The following is a 22,351-nucleotide window of genomic DNA, read 5'->3' as shown; positions in this document are numbered from 1 at the left end:
TATAAGAAACTACTAATTAATTCTAGCATTCTAATATATTGAAATAGGATAGCATGTTAAGATAACAATATTCTAATATATTGAGATATGATACGTTAAACATATCAACTTATGTGATAAATCTTGTTAAACCTTAATCAAACAATATTATATACTTAAATATTTACAGCTGTTCGATGTAGTATATGTGTTTCTTTTTAATGAGATGGAGGTGCGTAAGGCATTTGGTGTATATGCAATCACGCAGCAAGGAGACATTTGTCTCTTGCAAAAAATACAACCTCAAACAAAATAAAAGAAACGCAATGAGTGTTCATTCAATTGCCATTTCGACAAAGACTGACCAACCGTCCATCTTCCTCCACGCCTATACATATTGTTTACTCTTTTCCTTTTTTCTTTTTTTGATATACGCTATTGAATTATGAAATTTCTTATTATTTTCTTATTGATGTAGATGGTTATTGAGAACCAATCAGTACTTAAAAGACGAACGCTGTCTTTTTCTTTTTGGTGCAAGTTAAAAGAAAGTCGTCAATAGGTTATAACCTTCTAGCATGTACTTTACACAGTACTTTTTTTTGCTTCTCTATTTTAGGAGCCGTTTGGACATGAAATCATGTCTGGACATGCAATTTGAATTTCTTAAGTTGTAATTTTTTTTTATAAACATGCAAAACTCACAAGTTGTGAAAACCATAAAAAATTTCCCAATTCTTAGACAATTTTATCAAATGAGTAAATCATAGTTCATAATAAAATTAATACGCTACTAGAAGGATTTTCTAAAAAATACAACATCAATTGATCAAACTTTAGTTCAATAAAAAAGGAAAATTTAACAAGAATAGTAATGTAACTACTCTTTAATATAATCCTTCCACATGGTACGAACTTGCAACTTAATACAAATGGTTGGTAAACATGATTGGTATATATATCTACCAACTTATGGGTCTTTTTGTACAAAATATAAACGTATGGGTCAAATTTTACATTTATATTTTTTGAAATTATGATTTCAAATCTCAAATCATGCCTTTTTGAATGATTTCGATGAAATCGCATGTTCAAACGCTAATTTCATCTCATGAGATGAAATTGCATCCAAACGCCTACTTAGACTAAACCTTCATCAGACCAAGGTAAGTTAATTATCGTCTTTGCCCTGATGTTGTGTTGAGATAGAGAACAGACTTTTATGATAGGACCTAACACATTTCTTCATTGGTGCAATTGCAAACCTGAAATTATTTACAATAATCATGTGCAAACTAATTAACTGCCTGTATTGTGCAAATTGAAACTTAATTGAGACCCTTTGGATGATCTCAAGAGTTAGTTGTGGGTGTGGCAGAGCTTTATGTAGACAGGATTTATGATGTTTGATACTAACTTACATTTTCTTTTAGGAGGAAATGATCTCTTATGATCATGTACGATAACAAAAAAAACAAAAAGAATAATTTAACCATTCCTAAATGAATGATAACATTGTTATTTAAGGAATATAACTGTCTTAAATTACGATTCTTCAAATAATTATTAACAAGAAAAATCAAATTGTATTTCCTATTCTTATATGGTTTCTAACATTGATTTTAATTCACACAAAATTTGAATGTGTTAATTTACCGCCTCACACATTACAAACTCTATCTTTTTTTTTTTGGGACAAATAAAGAGTGTTTACATCAGATTAATAAATAAATATGATTTGTCTAGACATACAATTTTTTAACTTAACCATACTTAATTATTAGTAAAAAAAATTACCTCATTAAATAACTTAATCATGGTAAGCTAATATAATTTGCGAAAGGTCTCCCTATTATTTAATCAAGAAGCATGATATGAAGGCAACATGTTTGTTAGCAGGAAATCGATTCGGTATATATCCATTGCTTAATCGATCAGAAAATTTGTGTCATTTTCTCTGCCACATTCATTCCACTGATTCTGGAAGAGATTCTTTCTTTTATACTTCTTTTTTTTTTAACAATTATTGAAATTTTTTGCCAACTTAATAATACCCTTGGAGTCGTGAAATATCATCAGAACTAAAATGTGAACAAACTCTGTAATAATACCTAAAAATGAGCTTTTAGCAACAACTACAAGTAAGTGGACTACTAGTTTAATATTAATTAGTTGATATGCTTTGTGTTAAGCAAACAAGCATTAGCGAAACAGAATCTGCAATCTCCCCGGTCATTACGCCGTCGAAAGCTTATATGCGTAATGAAAAAAAAGTTAACAAAAGCAACAAAAAAGCCCCACTCCTATTATTTTGACCCCCAAAAGACTGCAGCAACCACTTAGTATCCTATGTTTATTAATTAACAATTTGCACTCTAAATGACAATTCCAAACAATTGATTAAACGAAAAAGAAAAGAACTGGCCCCAGCCCTTTAAACACTTCCATTTTCCTCGCTTCTTTGACCACAGATCAACAGGGACAGACTAAATTGTCCTTTTTGTCTGAGACAATTAGAAGTGTACAGACTACTTATTAGTGATAACTAGCGTCTAATCTTGGTACTTTTCTTTCGAGAGTGACCATGATCTGATAGAAAATTAATCCTCGTAATTTGGAACTTGTTTAAGGTTAACTTTAGGATAAATGACAAGTTGTATTTGCGAGGTTATTGTATACACGATAAAATATAGCTTGACACATGACACGACGAGTAGGGAACACGTGATATTTGAAACAAAACGCTGCTTAGTCGTTTAACCTGGTCGGAACGAGAGACCCTGGTTAACCCGGAGTAAACTTGTCAAGCTAATTGCTTCGGGTCATTAATTAAAGATAAAACGTTGTGTGACCGGCTCGGATTCAAAGCAGAAGTTACGATTTAGAATTAAAACAACATTTATTGTCTATTATTGCTCATTATTAGAATTTAATCTCAGTTTAAATGCTGATGTATTGGTACTATAAAAGGAGCCTGAAGGCCTCTCAAAAAAATCATCGAATAACAACAACTTACACACATTCATACTATCCATTTTTTTAGCAATTAAATTTATTTTATCGTTCTTTTGTACCGGGTTACCATTAATTTAGCAAGGCCGAAGCAAACAGTTGTTCCGCCGGAGAAAAACCTATCAAAGTATTCTCTTCAAGGATCAGCAAAGCCCAGGCTTATTTAATTCATTATTCCTTTATAATACTTTACTAATTTATTCATTCAATTTCTCTGGTCATTATTGACTTTATTATTCACTATTGATAGCAAATCAATTCACGTATCTTTTAGAACTTAAATAAATTTAACTGTACTCTTTTTTAGGGTAAACAGTTACACCTGTTAAGAGTGAGAATGATTGCGTAACCCGTCTAATTAGCTTGAAGTAGGTGGGCAGATTATGACATAGTTGTTCAAATAAATTCAAGTTGATCTAAACAAGCTTTGGATAGGTTCAATCAAAATATGTGTTGATATAACAATAACTACGACAACTACTACTCCTCAACCCAAGTTGTCTGGGATCTTTTGGGGTTACTGTTTATTTCGCTCAATCTGAACCCCCTTTAAATAATATTTTAGTATTCAGTAATTTGAGTTCTCGGAGATGTTCTTTATATTTTCTACTACTATATAAACAGACCAAAAAAGCTCTCAGCAACACTAAATCTGCTATAAATTTTGTTTCACAACTAGTCTTTATAATGCCAACTAGTTGGTATAGTATATATGAATTAAATATTTTACTCTCGTTATATTCTATTTTCATATTTGTATACGGTAAAATTGATACATTACACGTGGCATACACACGTGGCTGATGAGAGTAGGTGATGGCATTTTTTATGAGAACCCGAAGACAATGATTTCGCAGAGACCTGGAGCAGAGGTTACGGTGCAATTGCCGTGGAGCATTTAGTGAATATCAGATGTTATGTAACCGACCCAGATATGTAGTCAAACGTTACAATTATGTAATTAAGTAGCATTTATTGATTATTATTACTCATTATGAGGCAGGATTCACCATTTCTTATGATGATTAACACCTATAAAAGGAGCGCAAACTCAATGTAATAGGGACATAGAATGGTAAAAACTTACCCGCATCGGGTGTTTACACAAGACCAATGGATTCAATTTGTTGGTATGCAAACTCAGTTGTTGCTTTCATTTGGCATTGTTCACTGTTGATACCAAATCAATTCACGTATCCTTTGGACCTCAAATAAATTTAACTGTACTATTTTTTAGGGTAAACAGTTATGCCTGTTAGGAGTGAGAATGATTGCGTAACCCGTCTAATTAGCTTGAATTAGGTGGGCAGATTGATGACCTAGTTGTCCAAATAAATTCAAATTGATCTAAACAAGCTTTGGATATATAGGTTCGATCAAAATATGTTTATTGATACAACAATAACTACGACAACTACTACTCCTCAACCCAAGTTGTCTAGGATCGTTTGGGGTTACTATTTATTTCGCTCAATCTGAAACCCCCTTCAAGTAATATTTTAGTATTCAGTAATTTGAATTCTCGAAGATTTTCTTTACATTTTGTACTACTATATAAGCGGACCAATAAAGCTCTCAGCAACACTAAATCTGCTGTAAATTTTGTTTCACAACTAGTCTTTATAATGCCAACTAGCTGGTATCACATGTATAAATTAAATATTTTACTCTCGTTATATTCGATTGTCATATTTGTGTATGGTAAAAATGATACATTACATGTGGCATAGACACGTGGCAGATGAGAGTGGGTGATGACGTTTTTTTATGACAGAACCCGAAGACAATCAGAGATCCGGAGCAGAGGTTACAATGCAATTGCCGCGAAGCATTTAGTGAATATCAGACGTTCCGTAACCGGCCGGGATAAATAGTCAAACGTTACAATTATGTAATTAAATAGCATTTATTGATTATTATTATTCATTATGAGGCACGCTTCACCATTTTTTATGATGATTAACACCTATAAAAGGAGTGCAAACTCAATGTAATAGGGACAAAAATTCTAGCTTAATAAATCGTATTTATAAAAACAATCAAATTATAGTTCATCTGATATTCTTAGTGTTATGAGTTCATAAAGCTTTTCAAGGCTAAGTGTTGATCTTCAGCGAAGGAATCCCTCTGAAGCTCATACAGCCCAAACTAACTTTTTTGGAGCAAACAATATTAGATCTATTTATTGACTCAGACTATCTTAAATCATCCAATTCTACCCAACTACTTTTTTGACATCCTTAAGTAACTTTGACTATCCTTGGCATACAACAAACGTTGTGCAAACCCACAAACTTTGACTATTTATTTGCTTGTCTTGTTGAACTCCAATAACATGTACAGATCAAATGACATGTTAGGCCAGAATATGACGATTAGGGATACTCTCCTAATTGCAAAATATGCTCCTACTCATTTTATAAGCTAAAAATATACTATTATATATTTGACTATTTATTTGCTTGTTTTGTTGAACTCCAACAACATGTACAGATTAAGTGACATGTTAGGCCAGAATATGATAATTAAGGATACTCTCCTAATTGCAATTAAATAAACTACTCTACTCATTTTATAAGCTAAACATATACTAGTATATATTTGACTATTTATTTGCGTGTTATTTTGAACTCCAATAAAATGTATAGATCTTAAGACATGACATTTTAGGCCAGAATACGATAATTAGGGATACTCTCCTAATTGCAAAATAAGCTACTACTCATTTATTAGCTTAAAAATATAGTACTATATTTGATTATGATAGGAAAAGCAACATAGCATGAAATCGTTGCGAATTTTCATGCTATGTTTCGGGTAATGGAGAAGTACTACATATATTCTCATGTAAAAGTTTCAGTATATAAACATAAATTTCTGCTCCATTATGCTAAAGCAATTACAGAACTAGAATATTGAAGTCTAACCATATACTGCTATTACTTTCTGACTGACACAAATTAACTTAGTTCTGGTCTCGTGGGGACCTCTCTTTTAAGATATAAAAAAAGTACTAACAAACAACAAAAACAAAAATAAAACTTTAATTAGTGGAATAGCTTTTGAATTTCCCACCAGTACTAGCTTCCCCCATCTCATTCAACGAATTGGCATTTCCTTGTTGAATCTTGACGTGTGTTATTAACTCTTATTAGTGATTAGAAAAATGGTAGGCAAGTTTGACACTCAATCAGTAAGAGAAGTGAGCATAGCTAAGGCAAGCACTAGAAAAATAACATAATTCTGGAAGACACTGTCAATACTGCATCGATCACGCATTGGAAAAACGACATCCATGAATATTGAAATAGTGGCCAAGCTGTAATAGTACTGACCCTGCAAATGCTGTGGATTGTAAATTAAAAGAGCAGTAGTTATTGCTAGCTGAAGGGGATGGAGAGAGAGTGAGTTTTGAGGTTTACTCTTCTGAAATGAAAATGACCGACCAAAAAGTTTTGGGTGTAACGCAGGCAACTTCACACGTACTACTAGCATGCTTCAATATGGATTATAGTTGTGGTGCCAATTCGGTCAGCATATAGGACCAAAACATTTTTGTATTTTTTTTTTTTTATTAGCGTCGGGTGTCCGAGTCTCTTTGAGCCCCGACTAATCCCGAGGGTGCACAGGCCCTCGGCAAGGAGTTTCCCGCAAGTGCACCACGGGTAATTCAGGGTTTCCCCAGTCCGATGAACATTTTTGTAATATCTTCGGTCATACTATTTGTCTTTTAAAGATTTTGCGTTCTTATGAAAAATAGACGTATCACTTGTAATCATAAAAGTATTAACTGGAACTATCATTCATCTCTAGTTTAGGGTTTCACTTAATTAACACTATAATAATTGAAAAAATAGTAGATTTGAAGAGACAAAATGCAATTCCTCCTATCCTTGCTATTTGTCACTTTAACCAGAACTAAATTTGGTTCAAAATAGTTATCACTTTAGCAAAGCTAAAAGTAATCCACGGTCAAAGTTTATAATTGGCATAATCAAATGAATTTCTTAGTGGATGCACGGTCAGAGGCAAAACAACATATAAAAAGAACTAAAGGGGGTAGTAATAAATGTCTTCTTTTAAATCTTAAAACATTAAATGTTTAAATTTAGGTCAATTTATCAAACTACTAGCTAGTACCAGTATCATTTGGAGAAGTGACATTGATTTATCTTAAGATTGGACACTTGACCATCTTCTTTCTTTGACACAAATCACATTCTTGTACTCTACTAATGGCTGTGTCGGTGAGGGCTTCATCAATTTCTGTATACATGACAAGTAAGACGTGTTACACAGATTATGTGAAGAATTAAACTTTCACGTTTATTGGCTTTAAGTCTATTTGTCGTTTTCTTTTTACATTTTAATTGCTTTTGCCTCTGGTGAATCACGACGAGTGACGCACAAATACTTGTTTTGTTATGAATCTTTTTTCATAAAAAACAGTCCCCTAATTTTGTAAATCATATTTCTTCCATACGTAAATACAACCTATTTAATTTTTCCTTTTCCGATAAATTTTATTTTGTAAGTCACATAACCAACATTACTTATGCGAGTCTAGTTTATTATTTGACAAGTGAACTCAGAGTCCCACAAACTTGTTCTTAAGTATAAAATAGAAAAGATAATATTAAAATCTACCTTTTTCCTTATTAGGACGCATACCTAAAAGGAAATTAAAATTTAAAGATCTCCAATCGTCTATTGACGCAAGGTCTTTATGGATGTAAAAACTTGCTTTCGTTATAATTTTTATTATGCAAAAGAACCTGTAAAGATCATTTGTATAAGGTATTAATTGGATTCTTCGAAAAAAAAAAGGTCTCAATTTTCTAAAAGCATGGTCTTAGTTTGATCTTCTAGGAAAGAAAATTGGATTATCAGTTATTTAAAAAAAAAAAAAAATCATGTACAAAGAATTTAAATATATATGATCTTAATTCAGTAAAGTGATCTTAATTGAGTAAAATAATACGATATTTACATGATCATAAATCACCAACAAAAATATACGTTTGAAAGTTTTACAACTGCTTAATGAAAAAGAAAAAAGTTATACAAATGTAAAATTACTCATGTTTTTAAATCAGATTGAATCCTAAAAATATAAGAATTTCAATTAAAATTAGGATAAAAGCAAGGGAGACCTTGCAACGACTAAAAGTTCCAACACAAACGGATTTGTTAGTATGCCGTCAATAGCCGATTGGAGATCTTTAAATGTTAACTTCCTTATAGGTATGCATCCTAAAAGATTTTAATATCGTCTTTTGTATTTTATATTTAAGAACAAGTGTGTGGGACCCATAAGTTCACATGTCAAATAATAAACTGGACTCATATAAGTAATGTTGGTTACGTGACTTGCAAAATAAAATTTCTTACCTATTACTATACTTGATTATAATTTAGTATTAATATAATGGTTTTTTTTTTAAATAGCGAGGATAAGAGGCAACTTCCTAATTAATTATTTGACAAGAAAAATCAAGTGGAATCGATACCTTCACGAGACTTCTTCAGAAGTTTCAATTTTCAAATCATTTAACTTATTCTCCTTAGTCGATTAAGAATCAAAGATTTCATTTTTAATTAAATGTCAACTAATCACAATTAAATGAGGTCTGAAAATATAATTCTGTGTCAGCTCATGGGATCTAAAATCAAAATACAAGGTGTATAGTTTGACCATCTGCAGTGACAGCTAGGAAAACAGGTGTATACAAAATAACATTGCTTCTTGTAACAAATTTGTAAAATACGACTCCTTATCTGCAAAACATTTAAAGAGTCTCAACAAAGATTATGAAAATAAAATATAGCCACCAGGTTCCCACTAATTAAATAATGACCCCGCAAAATTTGCACTCATTCAATTAATGCGCCAAAATCACTCTCTCCCTCCATTCCAAAACTTAAACTTTAATTTCATTAAACTTTAATTTGAAAAAAAAAAAAAGAAAAAAAAAAGGAGAAAAGGGTGGGAAAGCTTGGATTTACACATGATATTTTTGTCAGCTTCTTTTACTATTATGTGCTTTTATTAAATAACTTAATTTATTTTTTACTTCTTTTTGAGTGTTGAGCTCAGAGTCACGCACTGATGACTTTCTCTCTCGGCAATAGTGAAATTAAAGCTGTACAATTACAACTGTCTCTATATATAACTTGTATTTCCATCACTTCCAAGACTTGCACACTACTAGTATAGATTTGAGGCAATTACTTAGACACAAGCAGTGTGGTTGCTCTCCAAACCAAAAGTGGACTGACTTGTAGTGCACCCACATTGCAACTAAGCCTACCCCCCACAATTTTTTTCACCATTTTTAGCTTTTTGTTTCAAGATTCTTGATCTTTCTTCAAATTTCCCTCCACCCAGAAAGCAAAGTTGTGTTCTTGGATGTGTTTGTAAGATAAAGAGCAAAGAGGAAGTGGAATCATGGAGTTTAGCTCACTTCTGATAGGGTGTGTAGTGCTGTTTATCAGTTGTGGGTTAATTCAGTGTGATGTTACCTATGACAGAAAAGCTATTGTGATTAATGGGCAAAGAAGATTACTTTTTTCTGGTTCTATACATTATCCCAGAAGTACCCCTGAGGTACTTCAATTCTTGCCCATGTTGAACTCTCTCTTTCTTGTTTTATTTACTGTGAAATTGTTTATCAAATTAGATTGGAAATGTGGTTTTGTAGATGTGGGAAGATCTGATAAACAAGGCAAAAGAAGGAGGTTTGGATGTGGTTGAGACCTATGTCTTTTGGAATGTTCATGAGCCTTCTCCTGGCAATGTACTTCATTTTCCACTTATATCTGTTCAATTAGCTGGTTTTCACTCATGTCTTGTGCTGAAAATTAAATCTTTCTTGTTTTTGTGTGGTGGTTTCAGTACAATTTTGAAGGAAGATATGACCTGGTGAGGTTTGTAAAGACAATTCAGAAAGCAGGCCTTTATGCTCATCTTCGAATTGGCCCTTATGTCTGTGCAGAATGGAATTTTGGGTACATTTCTCTTTTTTTGAGCTCTTCACTGGATCTACTTAACAGGTATTTCATACTAGTACTAATTTTACTGTCAATTCCACAGAGGTTTTCCAGTATGGCTGAAGTATGTACCAGGCATTAGCTTCAGATCAGATAATGAACCTTTCAAGGTCTCAACTTCTACGCCTTCTTTTGCCCCCTTACGCCCTCCCACACACACACACAAAGAAAATCAGAATTGAAAGAGGATTTATCCATTTTTATATGGTGGTAGTTAAAGAAAGTTTAATTGTTTTATGGTCATGGCAGAATGCAATGAAAGGGTATGCTGAGAAAATTGTTAGCTTGATGAAGAGTCATAATCTTTTCGAGTCTCAGGGTGGTCCAATCATACTCTCCCAGGTTTGTCTTTCAGGATTTTTTTTGTCCATTACACTAGTCACGGGTTCAAGCCTTGGAAATAGCCTCCTGAAATGCAGGGTAAGGCTGCGTACAACAGACCTTGTGGTCTGGTCCTTTCCCGGACCCGCTCATAGCGGGAGCTTAATGCACCGGGCTAAAAGAAAAGAAATATCCATTATACTAGTCTTCTGTTTGCTGAAGCTAAATTTCACTAAAACAAGTTCAATTCCCATGTAACCATTCTGACTGATCTGCTATTGCAGATTGAGAATGAATATGGGCCGCAAGCTAAGGCACTTGGAGCACGGGGCCATGAGTACTCACATTGGGCTGCAAAGATGGCAGTTGGATTAGACACAGGTGTCCCATGGGTGATGTGCAAGGAAGAAGATGCCCCAGACCCTGTGGTATGCAAACTCAGTTGTTGCTTTCATTTGGCATTGTTCTGTAGCATTTTCTAGTTTAGTTTAACTATAGACACCTATCAGTTACGTTTTTACCTGCTGTAATAAGTCATTTACCATTTGCCATTGCCAATTCATAATTGCTATAAAAGTTACTTGTAATTACCTTTAAATGACCTAATACTCCTGATCTCACACTCTAAAGGGGTTGTTTGGTTGCTAGTTAGAAAGTGCATTATTCATGTATTAAAAGTAGCTTAGTTAATACCATGTTTGGAAGCTTTTTAGTTGCTTGTATAAAATTCAGCACACCAAGTATGGTGTTTGGTCATCATTTTATAATCCCACCCAACACATGTATAAGTTATTAGTCAATTTATGTATTATTTTATGCATGGTATAAGATGGAATAACTAATACATGAATAACTAAACCCTATATAACTCTAACCAGCAACCAAACAACCCATAAGTGTACAACAACAACAACAAGTCCAGTATAATCCCACCATGTGGGGTCTGGGAGGGTAGAGTGTACGCAGACCTAACCCCCACCTTGAAAGGTAAACAACCCATAAGTGTATATTAGCTAAACTCCTAGCATGAACCATACTGTTTTTTACTCCTCTTGAACCTCTGCTATTTTGCTTCAGTTTCTAAAATCCAAAATTTATATGATGGTTGACTCTCAAGGCTCTTAAAACAGTTTCATAACCTCTTATATAATTTTTTTTGTTTGAGATAAACCTCTTACATAGTTTTTTTTTCTTGGTGTTGATAACAGATCAACACATGTAATGGTTTCTACTGTGATAATTTCTTCCCAAACAAACCATACAAACCTGCTATTTGGACTGAAGCTTGGAGTGGTTGGTATGTTATCTTGTCTCTTCCTTTAAGTTTTGACTATGTTTCAACTTTGAAGTCAGGTCATGTTTGACTTGCTTTTTCAATAAATTTTTAGGTTCTCGGAATTTGGCGGTACACTTCATCAGAGGCCAGTTCAGGATTTGGCATTTGCGGTAGCCCAATTTATACAAAGAGGAGGATCTTTTGTTAACTATTACATGGTTAGTTGCCATTCCACTTTTTTCGGAAAATGCATGATATAGAAATGTCATAGCACTTCTTATTAAATCAAGCACGCATGAAGTCCCATATGGTAACGACATTTCCTCTTTTTGCCTAACAGTACCATGGAGGCACAAACTTTGGACGTACTGCAGGGGGGCCATTCATCACTACTAGCTATGACTATGATGCTCCAATTGATGAATATGGTGAGTGTAGAGCTTTCGTTTCCTCTTTACTCATCTCTTTTCTTGTAAATTTATATTCACAGGTCTTTGAATATTTTGTAACGAGTTGTATTGGTCTTTGTAATTGTGGAATAGTCCAATGAGACCACGTTGCTATCACTGAAATTTGTTCTATAAGGTTTTCTAGGAGCTTCCTTCTCTATCTTGTGTGTGCTGAAAAAGCTTTTCAACATAAAAAATTTGAAAGAGAAACAACCTCTAAATGCCCTCTTTCGTTTGATAGGTCTGATCAGACAGCCAAAATATGGTCATCTCAAAGAGCTTCATAGAGCTGTCAAGATGTGTGAGAAATCCATAGTTTCTGCAGATCCAGCTATCACATCCTTGGGAAGCCTTCAACAGGTATATATTCTGCATAAGCATTAGTCTCTTGTCGCCATGGTTCATTATAATGAGTCTCTCATTGACTATTTTCTGTTACTGTAGGCTTATGTGTACTCTTCAGAGACAGGGGGTTGTGCAGCTTTCTTGTCAAACAATGACTGGAATTCTTCTGCTAGAGTATTTTTCAATAACATGCACTATAATTTGCCTTCTTGGTCCATTAGCATCCTTCCAGACTGCAGAAATGTAGTCTTCAACACAGCTAAAGTACGTAATACTCCTGCTTTGGAACTTTTGTATATTCAATATTACTCATGAGCTGCTTTAGCATCTTCGGAAAGCCGGAGTTCGTTTATGCTACTCGCTAACAACTCTGATAGTAAGGATTTAACTGCTTTGGATTTTATGTGCAGGTTGGAGTTCAAACATCAAAGATGGAAATGCTACCAACTAATTCACAGCTGCTATCTTGGGAGAGTTATAACGAAGATATATCTGCATTAGATGACAGCTCATCAATTAGATCTTTTGGCCTCTTGGAGCAAATAAATGTTACCAGAGATACAAGTGACTATTTGTGGTACATAACTAGGTGAGTTTAGTTTGGTATCTGACTATTAAACCTGTTTCCTCGGTTTGCTCAACCTTGGTACCTCTCCTTTGCATTAAACAAATCCGGAATTTTTAGGGATAAGGATTTGGCCCTGACTGATAAACTACCAAAAGGAAAACGAAATGCAACTCATCCGAATAAGACCAATTGGCACATGTGACCTGACAGCTGAAATTCTAGCTTTATATGACATATGTATGATGTTTCCTGTGTGTACAGTGTTGATATCGGTTCAACTGAGTCCTTCTTGCATGGCGGAGAGCTCCCTACTCTTATAGCTGAGACAACAGGCCATGCTCTGCATGTGTTTATTAATGGACAGCTCTCAGGTAATGCAGTTAATACTTTCTTCATCAAAAGTTATCTATGAAGTATGATTAAACTTGGCTAACCATTTTGAATGATCCTACACTTGTTATAGGTTCTGCATTTGGGACGAGGAAGAATAGGAGATTCGTATTTAAAGGAAAAGTCAATCTTCGTGCTGGCTCAAACAGAATTGCACTGCTGAGCGTGGCTGTCGGACTGCCGGTTAGTTCAATCCTCATCTTCGGTCTTCCAAATAGTGTGCATACTGAGATCAACTCAAAGTTCAAATAACTAATAAAGAAAATAAAATAAGTATTTAGGAAAGGAAATGAAACCAGCTCATCAGTCTGACTGTAGCTATTATCATCACCATCGCTGATATGTTGAAGCAACAATTTGTAACCGATTTACAGTCCTGAGATAATATGTGCATTTTTTCAATGTATTCTAAAATCTTAATATTTTCGTTTGTTTCTGAAGAACATGGGCGGACATTTTGAAACATGGAGCACTGGAGTACTGGGTCCTGTTGCAATTCATGGGATAGACCAGGGAAAATGGGACTTGTCCTGGGCAAAGTGGACATATCAGGTCCGTCTAACTTACCGCACTATTGTTCAATCAATCACCAACTATTTCAACAGCAACCATTTTTACTAATGTGGACTTACTAACAGGTTGGGCTCAAAGGGGAGGCCATGAATCTTGTTTCTCCAAATGGTATTTCTGCTGTTGAATGGATGCAGGGTTCATTAATTGCACAGAAACAACAACCTTTAACATGGCATAAGGTATGAAATTAGGTGAAATAAATTTCAAGATGCAAGTGATATTTATAGTCATATCTTACAAATCCTCATCATATTGCAGGCTTACTTCAATACACCCGACGGAGATGAGCCACTGGCTTTGGACATGAGCAGTATGGGTAAAGGTCAAGTATGGATTAATGGTCAGAGTATTGGTAGATATTGGACTGCATATGCTACTGGAAATTGCAATGGTTGCCATTATTCTGGAAATTTTCGGCCTCCAAAATGTCAACTGGGATGTGGGAAACCAACTCAAAAATGGTAAACCAACTCTGATACTTAACTTCACCCATACCATTAATAACTAGAAACCAGAGTTCCTTGTACTTGCAACTAAAAGTTTTTTTTTTTTTTCAGGTACCATGTTCCTCGGTCTTGGTTAAAACCCACTCAAAATCTATTGGTGCTTTTTGAAGAACTAGGAGGAGTTCCCACAAGAATTTCTCTTGTGAAGAGATCAGTCAGCACCGTATGTGCCAGCGTTCCTGAATATCATCCAAACATTTGGAATTGGCAAGTTGAGAACTATGGCAGAACCCAAGAGTTTCACCTACCTAAAGTTCACATTCACTGTGCTCCTGGTCAATCTATTTCCTCCATTAAATTTGCAAGCTTCGGAACTCCTCGCGGAACCTGCGGGAGCTTAGAGCAAGGACCTTGCCATGCTCCTAACTCGCACGCCATTGTAGAAAAGGTAACCCTTATTTTGCTAACAGTCTTGGAGTGGACAAGAATAAATTGTTTACTTTTTGTTCAACTAACTTGGCCGCCCAACTTCTTATGACTCACATTTTGTTCTTGTTACTTTGACAGAAATGTCTAGGACGCCAAAGATGTTTTGTGACGATATCAAATAGCAACTTTGGAAAAGATCCCTGCCCCAACGTACTGAAGCGGTTGTCTGTAGAAGCAGTTTGTACACCTACACAGAGTTGAAGAGTAAAAAGGAAAAAGTTGTTCAAATGTTGCATAACTTAGTGTTCAATCATGAGGAAAAGGCTAGTGAGAGGTAAGAATAAAGTTTGAAGCATAGGAAATAGGAGGTAGTAGTTCGGTTGATGAATGCTATTGTTGTAGAGGAAAACTCCTGATACGCATTCATTAGATAGTAGTCTTAATTTTGGGGTGCCAAAGGGGACACTGTGAAGATAGCATATTTATTAATGAGTTTGTAGATCGTTGGGAGTTCCAAAATGCAACTCCCATCTTAGAGTGCCGTCTGGTCCCTTTCTGCTTTTAAATTGGAAATGTGGACCAGATAAGCATCGATTATGTAACAGTGTGATAGCTCGTCTTCCTGGGAAAATCAAACCCCTTAGGTTCATGTTAGGAACGGATCCTAGTATGACCCTTTGTAATCGTCTGTATTGTGCAGTTGGTAGAAAGAATTCAATGGAAAAGTGTATTTGCATCCATGTTTCTCTTTCCTTTTCATGCAACTACCATCATATTAGATGAGCAGGTTAATTACTCCGGAAGAGAAGTACAGGGACTCACCAGAGCGCTCTAATAAGGTACCATAGTTCAGTTTTGAGTTTGAAAGCTGCATCAATTTATTTATGGTCCGAATCCTTCTACTATTGCTGATGCTATTATTCAACTCTTCTTACACCAAACTGAACCGACTAAAAAGGCCATTCCATAACCGACTCTCGTTGCTGAATTGAGGGGGCTTGAATGATACCAGGCACTAAAAGAGTTCTCTTTGAGCGAACGGTCTTTCTATCTTTTGGGTGTCATGCCCAAGGCAATGACACCAAACAGAACCGAAGTTTCAGTGATTGGATGGCAGTTCAAATTTTGGTTTCCGGTACCATCAATCTTGAGCTAGTGGTGGTTGATGACTTTCTTCATAAACTGAAGTCACTTGCGATATATTTCAATCAATCAATCAATTATGCTTCACCCATCAATTACTTGCAGTTAAACTATATGAACCATCTATATCTGTTTAACTCTATTGTTTCCAACCTTTTTCTGCGAAACCATTTTTCTCCGCGAAATGGGATCGAACAACTTGTCATATGAAAATAGCAGTCCTTGTCTAGTCAAGAGATCATCCTATAATAGTAGACTAAGAGCCTGTTTGGATGGGCTTATAAGTCTATAAGCTGCAAACAGCTTATAAGCTAAAAAAAATAAGTTGGGGTAGTTTTCAGCTTATAAGCTGCTTTAGATAAGCTAAGTCAAATGGGCTCAATTATTTTTTTAAGCTTATTTTAAGCGAAGACCCGTACCAATCAGCCTAGAAATTATAGCTTGCTTAGTCTTTGATTGATTTAACCTTTTTCACAAAGCAGTGTCATATGATCTTTTAAATTGATTACGCTATTTTGAAGTTGATCTATTAGATGTTGCCGTATGGTATGGCGTTATATTTGGTTCTTGGTTGAAGATCAATAATGAACTTTGATAACTCTTGTTCATGACTTTCATGCTTCACCATGACAAGAGGTGATTTCAAGTTTATTACTTGGACTGGATAAAACTACTGTACGCTTGGGTATTATAACACTGTCAGCATAAATAATTCAAATGGAACACTCCCATTGAAATAACTAATGAATACGTTCGTCATTCGAGACAAGAAATCACTTTTGATTGGATAAGGAACAGTTCAAACTACAGATTAATATTGACTTAATAGTAAGAACTTGGAATATTCAACAGACAAATAAATTAGTTCTTGCTCATATTAAGATAGATGTCACTAGACCAAGCGCAATTATATTATATTGAGTAAGCACATTAGGCTGATGAGGAGGTACTACTGATGTGCTTGGCAATGGTCTGCTGCAGTTCATCTTTTTTGGCTCCTACCACCTTATCAACAATCTTCCCCTCCTTGATGAACATGAAGGTTGGCATTGCCTCCACAGCCCAATCAGTAGCTACCGACTGCGACAAGGAAATAGGACATCAATACTTATAATAGACCATTCGTACTAAGAAATATAACTGCTCAGATGTTTCATCATATCATATTGTTAGGGAACATTAATGGGGTTTGGTTATATGCCAACAAATGCATTAAATGTTTGGCTCAATAATTTTACCTTCAATTCATCGACATCCACTTTCAGGAAGGTAACAGTGGGTATCTTCTTGGCCAACTCTGAAAGGAATGGGGCAATGAACTTACAGGGACCACACCAAGAAGCAGTGAAGTCCACAACTATCTGCAGCATTAGTAATATCATGAGCATATTAAAGTAGTAGAAGGATATGTGTATAGTAAACTATGTCACCAATTTGTTTTTCAGCAAGAAATTAGACAGAAATTAGACTGTATACAGTACTGCAGATATCGAGTCTTTTGGCTGTTAAGAGTTAGACCGACCAATTAAATAGACATTGTTTGCTCTTTTGGAGCAACAGTCTAGGCATATCGAGAGGGATCTTCCGGCTATATCAATTACCCAGACGATAATCTATACAACAACATACCCGGTGCAATCCCACAAACTGGACCGGACAATCAATAAACCAAAAGCCTCACAATTTTATCTCAATACACAGCAAGTACAGAACAAGCGTGAACAATAGAAAGATTGTAAAAGAGTACGAAAATATTGTGAACCTGCATATTTTTATCAGAAAAGGGCCAAAATTACCTGAACTTTGGGAAATAGTTCATCCATACCCTTCGTTATACTTTAGGATCAATTATACCCTTACCGTTATACTATGGGGTCAATTATACCCTTATGTCTAACAGCTGCCACGTGGCATCATCCCAGCCCTTCAAAATTATTTTCCCCTCAAATAATTTTTTACCCACTAAAATAACCCAACCCGAGCCAATTTTTTTTTTCCAGCCAAGGGGTAATGGGTTGGGTCCGTATCACTTTGGCTGGAAAAAAAAAATTGGGTCAGGTCGGGTTGAGTTATTTTAGTGAGTAAAAAATTATTTGAGGGGAAAATAATTTTGAAGGGCTGGGATGATGCCACGTGGCAGCTATTAGACATAAGGGTATAATTGACCTCATAGTATAACGATAAGAGTATAATTGGCCCTAAAGTATAACGAAGGGTATGGACGAACTTTCAAAGTTCAAGGTAATTTTGGCCCTTTTCCGTATTTTTATTTATCAAAGATTGTACATTTTTAATATTAAAAGTTAAATTGTTAATATTAAAAATGTTTAGCTGAAACAAGACTTCAAATAATTGTCAAGAACTCAATTTATTCATTTGGTTGAAAAAAAATCTTTTGAGAACATTTCTTTATCATGCCAGAACGCCTTAGATGTTCTAGAAACATGGGTGAGCCTCAAAGTCAGAAAGGTTTATTCCCTTTTGATTTGTGTAGGCAGAACTTGAACATATTGCCTACATTGTCAAAAAAAAAAAAAAAAATGACAATTGGGATAAGTTATTACTCTTTATGTGTCATTTCCAATGAGGGAAAAATAATTAATTTTCCTTTTTTACAGTTTCAATTCTCGATCTCGACAAACACTCCAAACCCAGGCATAATCAGGATCCGATTTCCGTAAACATTAAGCAAGAAAATCCAACGATGAATGATCACATAATACTAATAAAAGAAAAAAGACAAATGTTACCAGTTTTTTGGTATCAATGCCTTTTTGGAGTTGCTCGTTCCATGCATCAACGGTGTGGACGCCTAGCACTAGTCCCTCCTCTGCTGCCATTTCTCTGCTCTTCTTCTTTTTCCTATTGCCTTCGCGAATAAATAGCTTACCCAACACGAAAACGAAATCCCTGAGGCTCTCTCCGTCTTTCTTATATATAGGGCTTAGCTTAGGATGGAACAATGAAGATTCTGTACATTTACAAATTTGTCCCTACTCGGACCTTTTTCCCTAGGCCCATGGAACACGTGGAAGGAAACAAATACGGAGTATTCCTTTTTCAAAAAAATAAAAATAAAAAATAAAAAATTCCTTTGATTTATAAAATTACCCTCTTTAGTAAAAATTAGGTGTTTGATTAAACTATCTTTAATTAAATAGTATCTAGTTAATATAGTTTTTTTATTATATAAAACTCATCTATTTAAATAGGAGTAACTTTGGAAGAAAATAATTAATTAGTTCGTTTAAAAATAATGTCTTTTTTTTTTTTTAATTTTTTAATTTCAACTTGTCACATGACATGTTTAAGATTATAAAATTAAAGGAAATTTTGTATATCCTACATCTCTTTAGTTTAAAACCATAAGATTCAAAATAGCTCTTTTTGTTTTTCAATTGAAACGGAGGAAGTAATTTTTATTATTTTGTAAGAAACTAAGGAGATTAGGATGCAAATCATTAAAAGAATGTAGAACAAGGTATAAATCATAAAAGCGGAAATATGTTCGGGGTGCAAATTCTAAATTACAAACCGCAAATCTAAGGCTACAAAATCTATTTTTTCAAATAGGAGTTTTATGGGCTGATTCCTTTTTTCTAATGGGAAGAATATATCTGTTGAGATTTACCTCTAGTTTCGTATTCAATCAAAACACAAAATAAATTGAACACAATTTCAAGGTAAGAACTTATTCACACCGGGTGTTTACACCAAATCAATAAATATATAAAATATGTATTTAAATATGCACAACTAGCACTTAATCATGATTAATTAATGCATATATATAATGGTATATTACATTGATTCGGTGTAAACACCTGGTGTGTATAAGTTTTTACCCAATTTCACCCCAAAGGCTTCCATCTTTCATCACACAACACAAAACTTCTCAAACCCTAAACTTATAACTTATACGCAAGGCATATACTCACACAGCATGGTGGTTAAGAAGGGAAGAAAGAAAAGAGGAGGAATGGGGGAAGCGGAAGAATCATTGGCTCATTCCCCTTTGCAGGCCATTCTTTTGGCTGATAGTTTTGACACAATTTCAACCGATCACTCTTGAACGCCCCAAGTACTCCTACCATTGATCAACGCCCATATCATAGATTATACTTTAGCATGGCTTGAATCTGCTGGTGTTAAAGAAGTTTATGTTTTCTGTTGTGCTCATTCCAAGAAAGTGATCGATGATTTACGTAACTCCAATTGGTTTAACCAACCAAACTTTTCGGTCAAAACGATTGTATCACACAACGCTGTTAGTGTAGGAGATGCATTACGTTTGATCTACGAGCAACATGTGATACGTGGTGATTTTATCCTTGTCAATGGAGATACTGTGAGCAACATGTCACTATCACATCTACTTAAGGAACATAAAGAGAGACGAAAAAAGGATAGCAATGCTGTAATGACCATGGTTATTAAACAATCAAAGCCTTCATCGATAACTCGTCAATCTCGTGTTGGAACTGAAGAGTTGTTTATGGCAATTGATTCACAGGCTAAGCAAGTGTTGTATTATGAAGACAAGGGAGATAAAAGGGTATTTTTCTCTTGATAAGGCAATGCTTACTGATAGTAATAATTCTTCCATGTGTCTTTACAATGACAAGCAGGATTGCTATATTGATATCTGTTCACCAGAAGTTTTGAGTCTTTTCACTGATAATTTTGACTATCAAGATCTGCGGCGTGATTTTGTTAAGGGGTTGCTCGAAGATGATATCAGGGGGTGTAAAATCTTCACTCATGAGATACATTCAAGTTATGCGGCTAGAATTGATAACTATAGAAGTTATGACACTGTTAGCAAGGACATAATTCAGCGATGGACGTATCCTTTGGTGCCTGATGTCCAGTTTTTTGGAAATTCTGCTAGTACTAAATTAGAAAGGCAAGGCATTTATCGAGCACCTGAAGTTAAGCAATCCTGTTCGGCAAAAAATGGTCCTTACAGTGTAATTGGGACTGGAACTAGTATTGGGGACAACACAGAGATTTCAAATTCAGTTATTGGGGAAGGTTGCACAATTGGCTCGAATGTTACTATAGAAGGTTCGTTTATATGGCACAACGTCACGATTGAAGATAACTGCAAATTGAAGCACTCAATAGCGTGTGACGATGTGACAATCAAGTCCGGAGCAGCTTTAGAGCCTGGTGTCATCTTGTCTTTTGATGTTATGGTTGGCAGGAATTTCGTTGCTCCTTCTTACTCAAAGGTATCTTTGCTTCAACAACCTAAAAATAATGATAGCAGCGATGAGGAGCTCGAAAATTATGCTGACAGTAGTAGTGGGACCAATGAAGTGCCATGCATATCTGAGGTTGGTGATGGTGGAGTTGGTTTTATATGGTCAGCCAGTGAAGACAAATGGAGACATTCTGTTGCTCCAATTCCTCTAGATAAACTTATGCAAATCATTAATGATGAAGCGGATATACCAAATGAAGATGGTGGTGTTGTTCTTCCACCTTATGTAGAATTGGGACAATGGGACCTGACTCTACCACTAATGATTCTAATGAAAATGGTCAAGATGTTAGAGATGATGACGCCATAATGTTTGAGGAAGAAGTTGAAGCAACTTTTCGAAGGGCTGTAGAGGAAAACGTAAAAGAAGATTATATAATCTTAGAAGTTAATGCACTGCGGTTGTCCTACAATATGACATCTGCTGATTGTGCTGGTGCTTTATTTTATTCAGTGATGAAATTGGCATTGGATACTCCACATGTTGAACTGGTCGGTGTTGTAGCTAAGGCAATTGAAGAACGGAAAGAGCTTCTGAAATATTACTTACCAAGCATTGATGAAGAGATTGAAGCAATATTAAAGTTCGAAGAAATGTGCTTGGAATCTGCCAAGGAGTATTCTCCACTATTTGAAAAGATTTTGGAGCTTCTGTATGATAATGACATTATACAAGAAGACGCAATATTTGGCTGGGCTTCTGAAAAGGAAGGAGCAGAGGAGTCAGATAAGGTTTTTGTCAAGCAATCAAAAGAATATATCCAGTGGCTTAGAGAAGCTGAAGAAGAGGACTGAGGCAGTAGGGACCGTGTTTTCTTTTTATTTTTATAAGTTAGTTAATCATTGGACACATTAAGAACTAGTAATAAAAAGATGAATCTACACTCTTCCTATGCTATGCTTTGAGAACATAGTGAATAATCAAGTTTTCTTTTACTTTGTTATAGTTTAGCTGCAAATTGCAATGTTGGGCATAGATTGTTATATTGTTGCTAAAACTTCGAGCCAATTTTTGGAGGGGTATGTCGCCGCAGAAATCAAACTATTGATTAAAGGATGCTACTATTAGTATTTGTTGCCTAACCAAAATGTAAAACTATTATC

General features: G+C 35.0%; 2 protein-coding genes and 1 pseudogene across 2 annotated transcripts; 2 read left to right on the top strand and 1 right to left on the bottom strand.

The window, feature by feature from the left end:
- The first annotated feature begins 9,093 nt into the window (after window positions 1-9,093).
- On the top strand, window positions 9,094-15,576 carry LOC132621488 (beta-galactosidase 3). Its single transcript, XM_060335776.1, has 19 exons — window positions 9,094-9,598; window positions 9,693-9,788; window positions 9,887-9,999; window positions 10,085-10,151; window positions 10,291-10,383; window positions 10,647-10,790; window positions 11,571-11,659; window positions 11,751-11,856; window positions 11,979-12,066; window positions 12,329-12,447; window positions 12,532-12,696; window positions 12,843-13,021; window positions 13,262-13,371; window positions 13,464-13,573; window positions 13,832-13,942; window positions 14,029-14,142; window positions 14,222-14,424; window positions 14,521-14,857; window positions 14,977-15,576. The coding sequence occupies exons 1-19, from the start codon at window positions 9,440-9,442 to the stop codon at window positions 15,097-15,099; spliced, it is 2,526 nt and encodes an 841-aa protein (XP_060191759.1). The 5' UTR covers window positions 9,094-9,439; the 3' UTR covers window positions 15,100-15,576.
- A 1,164-nt stretch (window positions 15,577-16,740) lies between these two features.
- LOC132623912 (thioredoxin H-type 2) lies at window positions 16,741-18,898 on the bottom strand. The gene is made up of 3 exons (XM_060338722.1): window positions 18,732-18,898; window positions 17,220-17,342; window positions 16,741-17,061 (listed from the first exon to the last, which is right to left on the bottom strand). Exons 1-3 carry the CDS (start codon window positions 18,819-18,821, stop codon window positions 16,912-16,914), a joined length of 363 nt encoding a protein of 120 aa, XP_060194705.1. The 5' UTR covers window positions 18,822-18,898; the 3' UTR covers window positions 16,741-16,911.
- A 1,026-nt stretch (window positions 18,899-19,924) lies between these two features.
- On the top strand, window positions 19,925-22,296 carry LOC132623603 (uncharacterized; annotated as a pseudogene).
- The last annotated feature ends 55 nt before the right edge of the window (window positions 22,297-22,351 follow it).

This window comes from Lycium barbarum, chromosome 12 (assembly GCF_019175385.1).
Source record: "Lycium barbarum isolate Lr01 chromosome 12, ASM1917538v2, whole genome shotgun sequence".
NCBI lineage: Eukaryota > Viridiplantae > Streptophyta > Magnoliopsida > Solanales > Solanaceae > Lycium > Lycium barbarum.
Note: the sequence above shows the minus strand (reverse complement) of the source record. Positions and strands in the feature narration are given on the sequence as shown.

Bases quoted from the DNA above. Each gene is read 5' to 3' on its own strand.
- LOC132621488 (XM_060335776.1), top strand. From the start codon at position 9,440: ATGGAGTTTAGCTCACTTCTGATAGGGTGTGTAGTGCTGTTTATCAGT. The intron at 12,067-12,328 runs GTGAGTGTAGAG...TTCGTTTGATAG, and splicing joins TGCTCCAATTGATGAATATG to GTCTGATCAGACAGCCAAAA. The intron at 12,448-12,531 runs GTATATATTCTG...CTGTTACTGTAG, and splicing joins CCTTGGGAAGCCTTCAACAG to GCTTATGTGTACTCTTCAGA.
- LOC132623912 (XM_060338722.1), bottom strand. From the start codon at position 18,821: ATGGCAGCAGAGGAGGGACTAGTGCTAGGCGTCCACACCGTTGATGCA. The intron at 17,343-18,731 runs GTAACATTTGTC...CTAATGCTGCAG, and splicing joins GCATTGATACCAAAAAACTG to ATAGTTGTGGACTTCACTGC. The intron at 17,062-17,219 runs GTAAAATTATTG...TCCTTGTCGCAG, and splicing joins TGGATGTCGATGAATTGAAG to TCGGTAGCTACTGATTGGGC.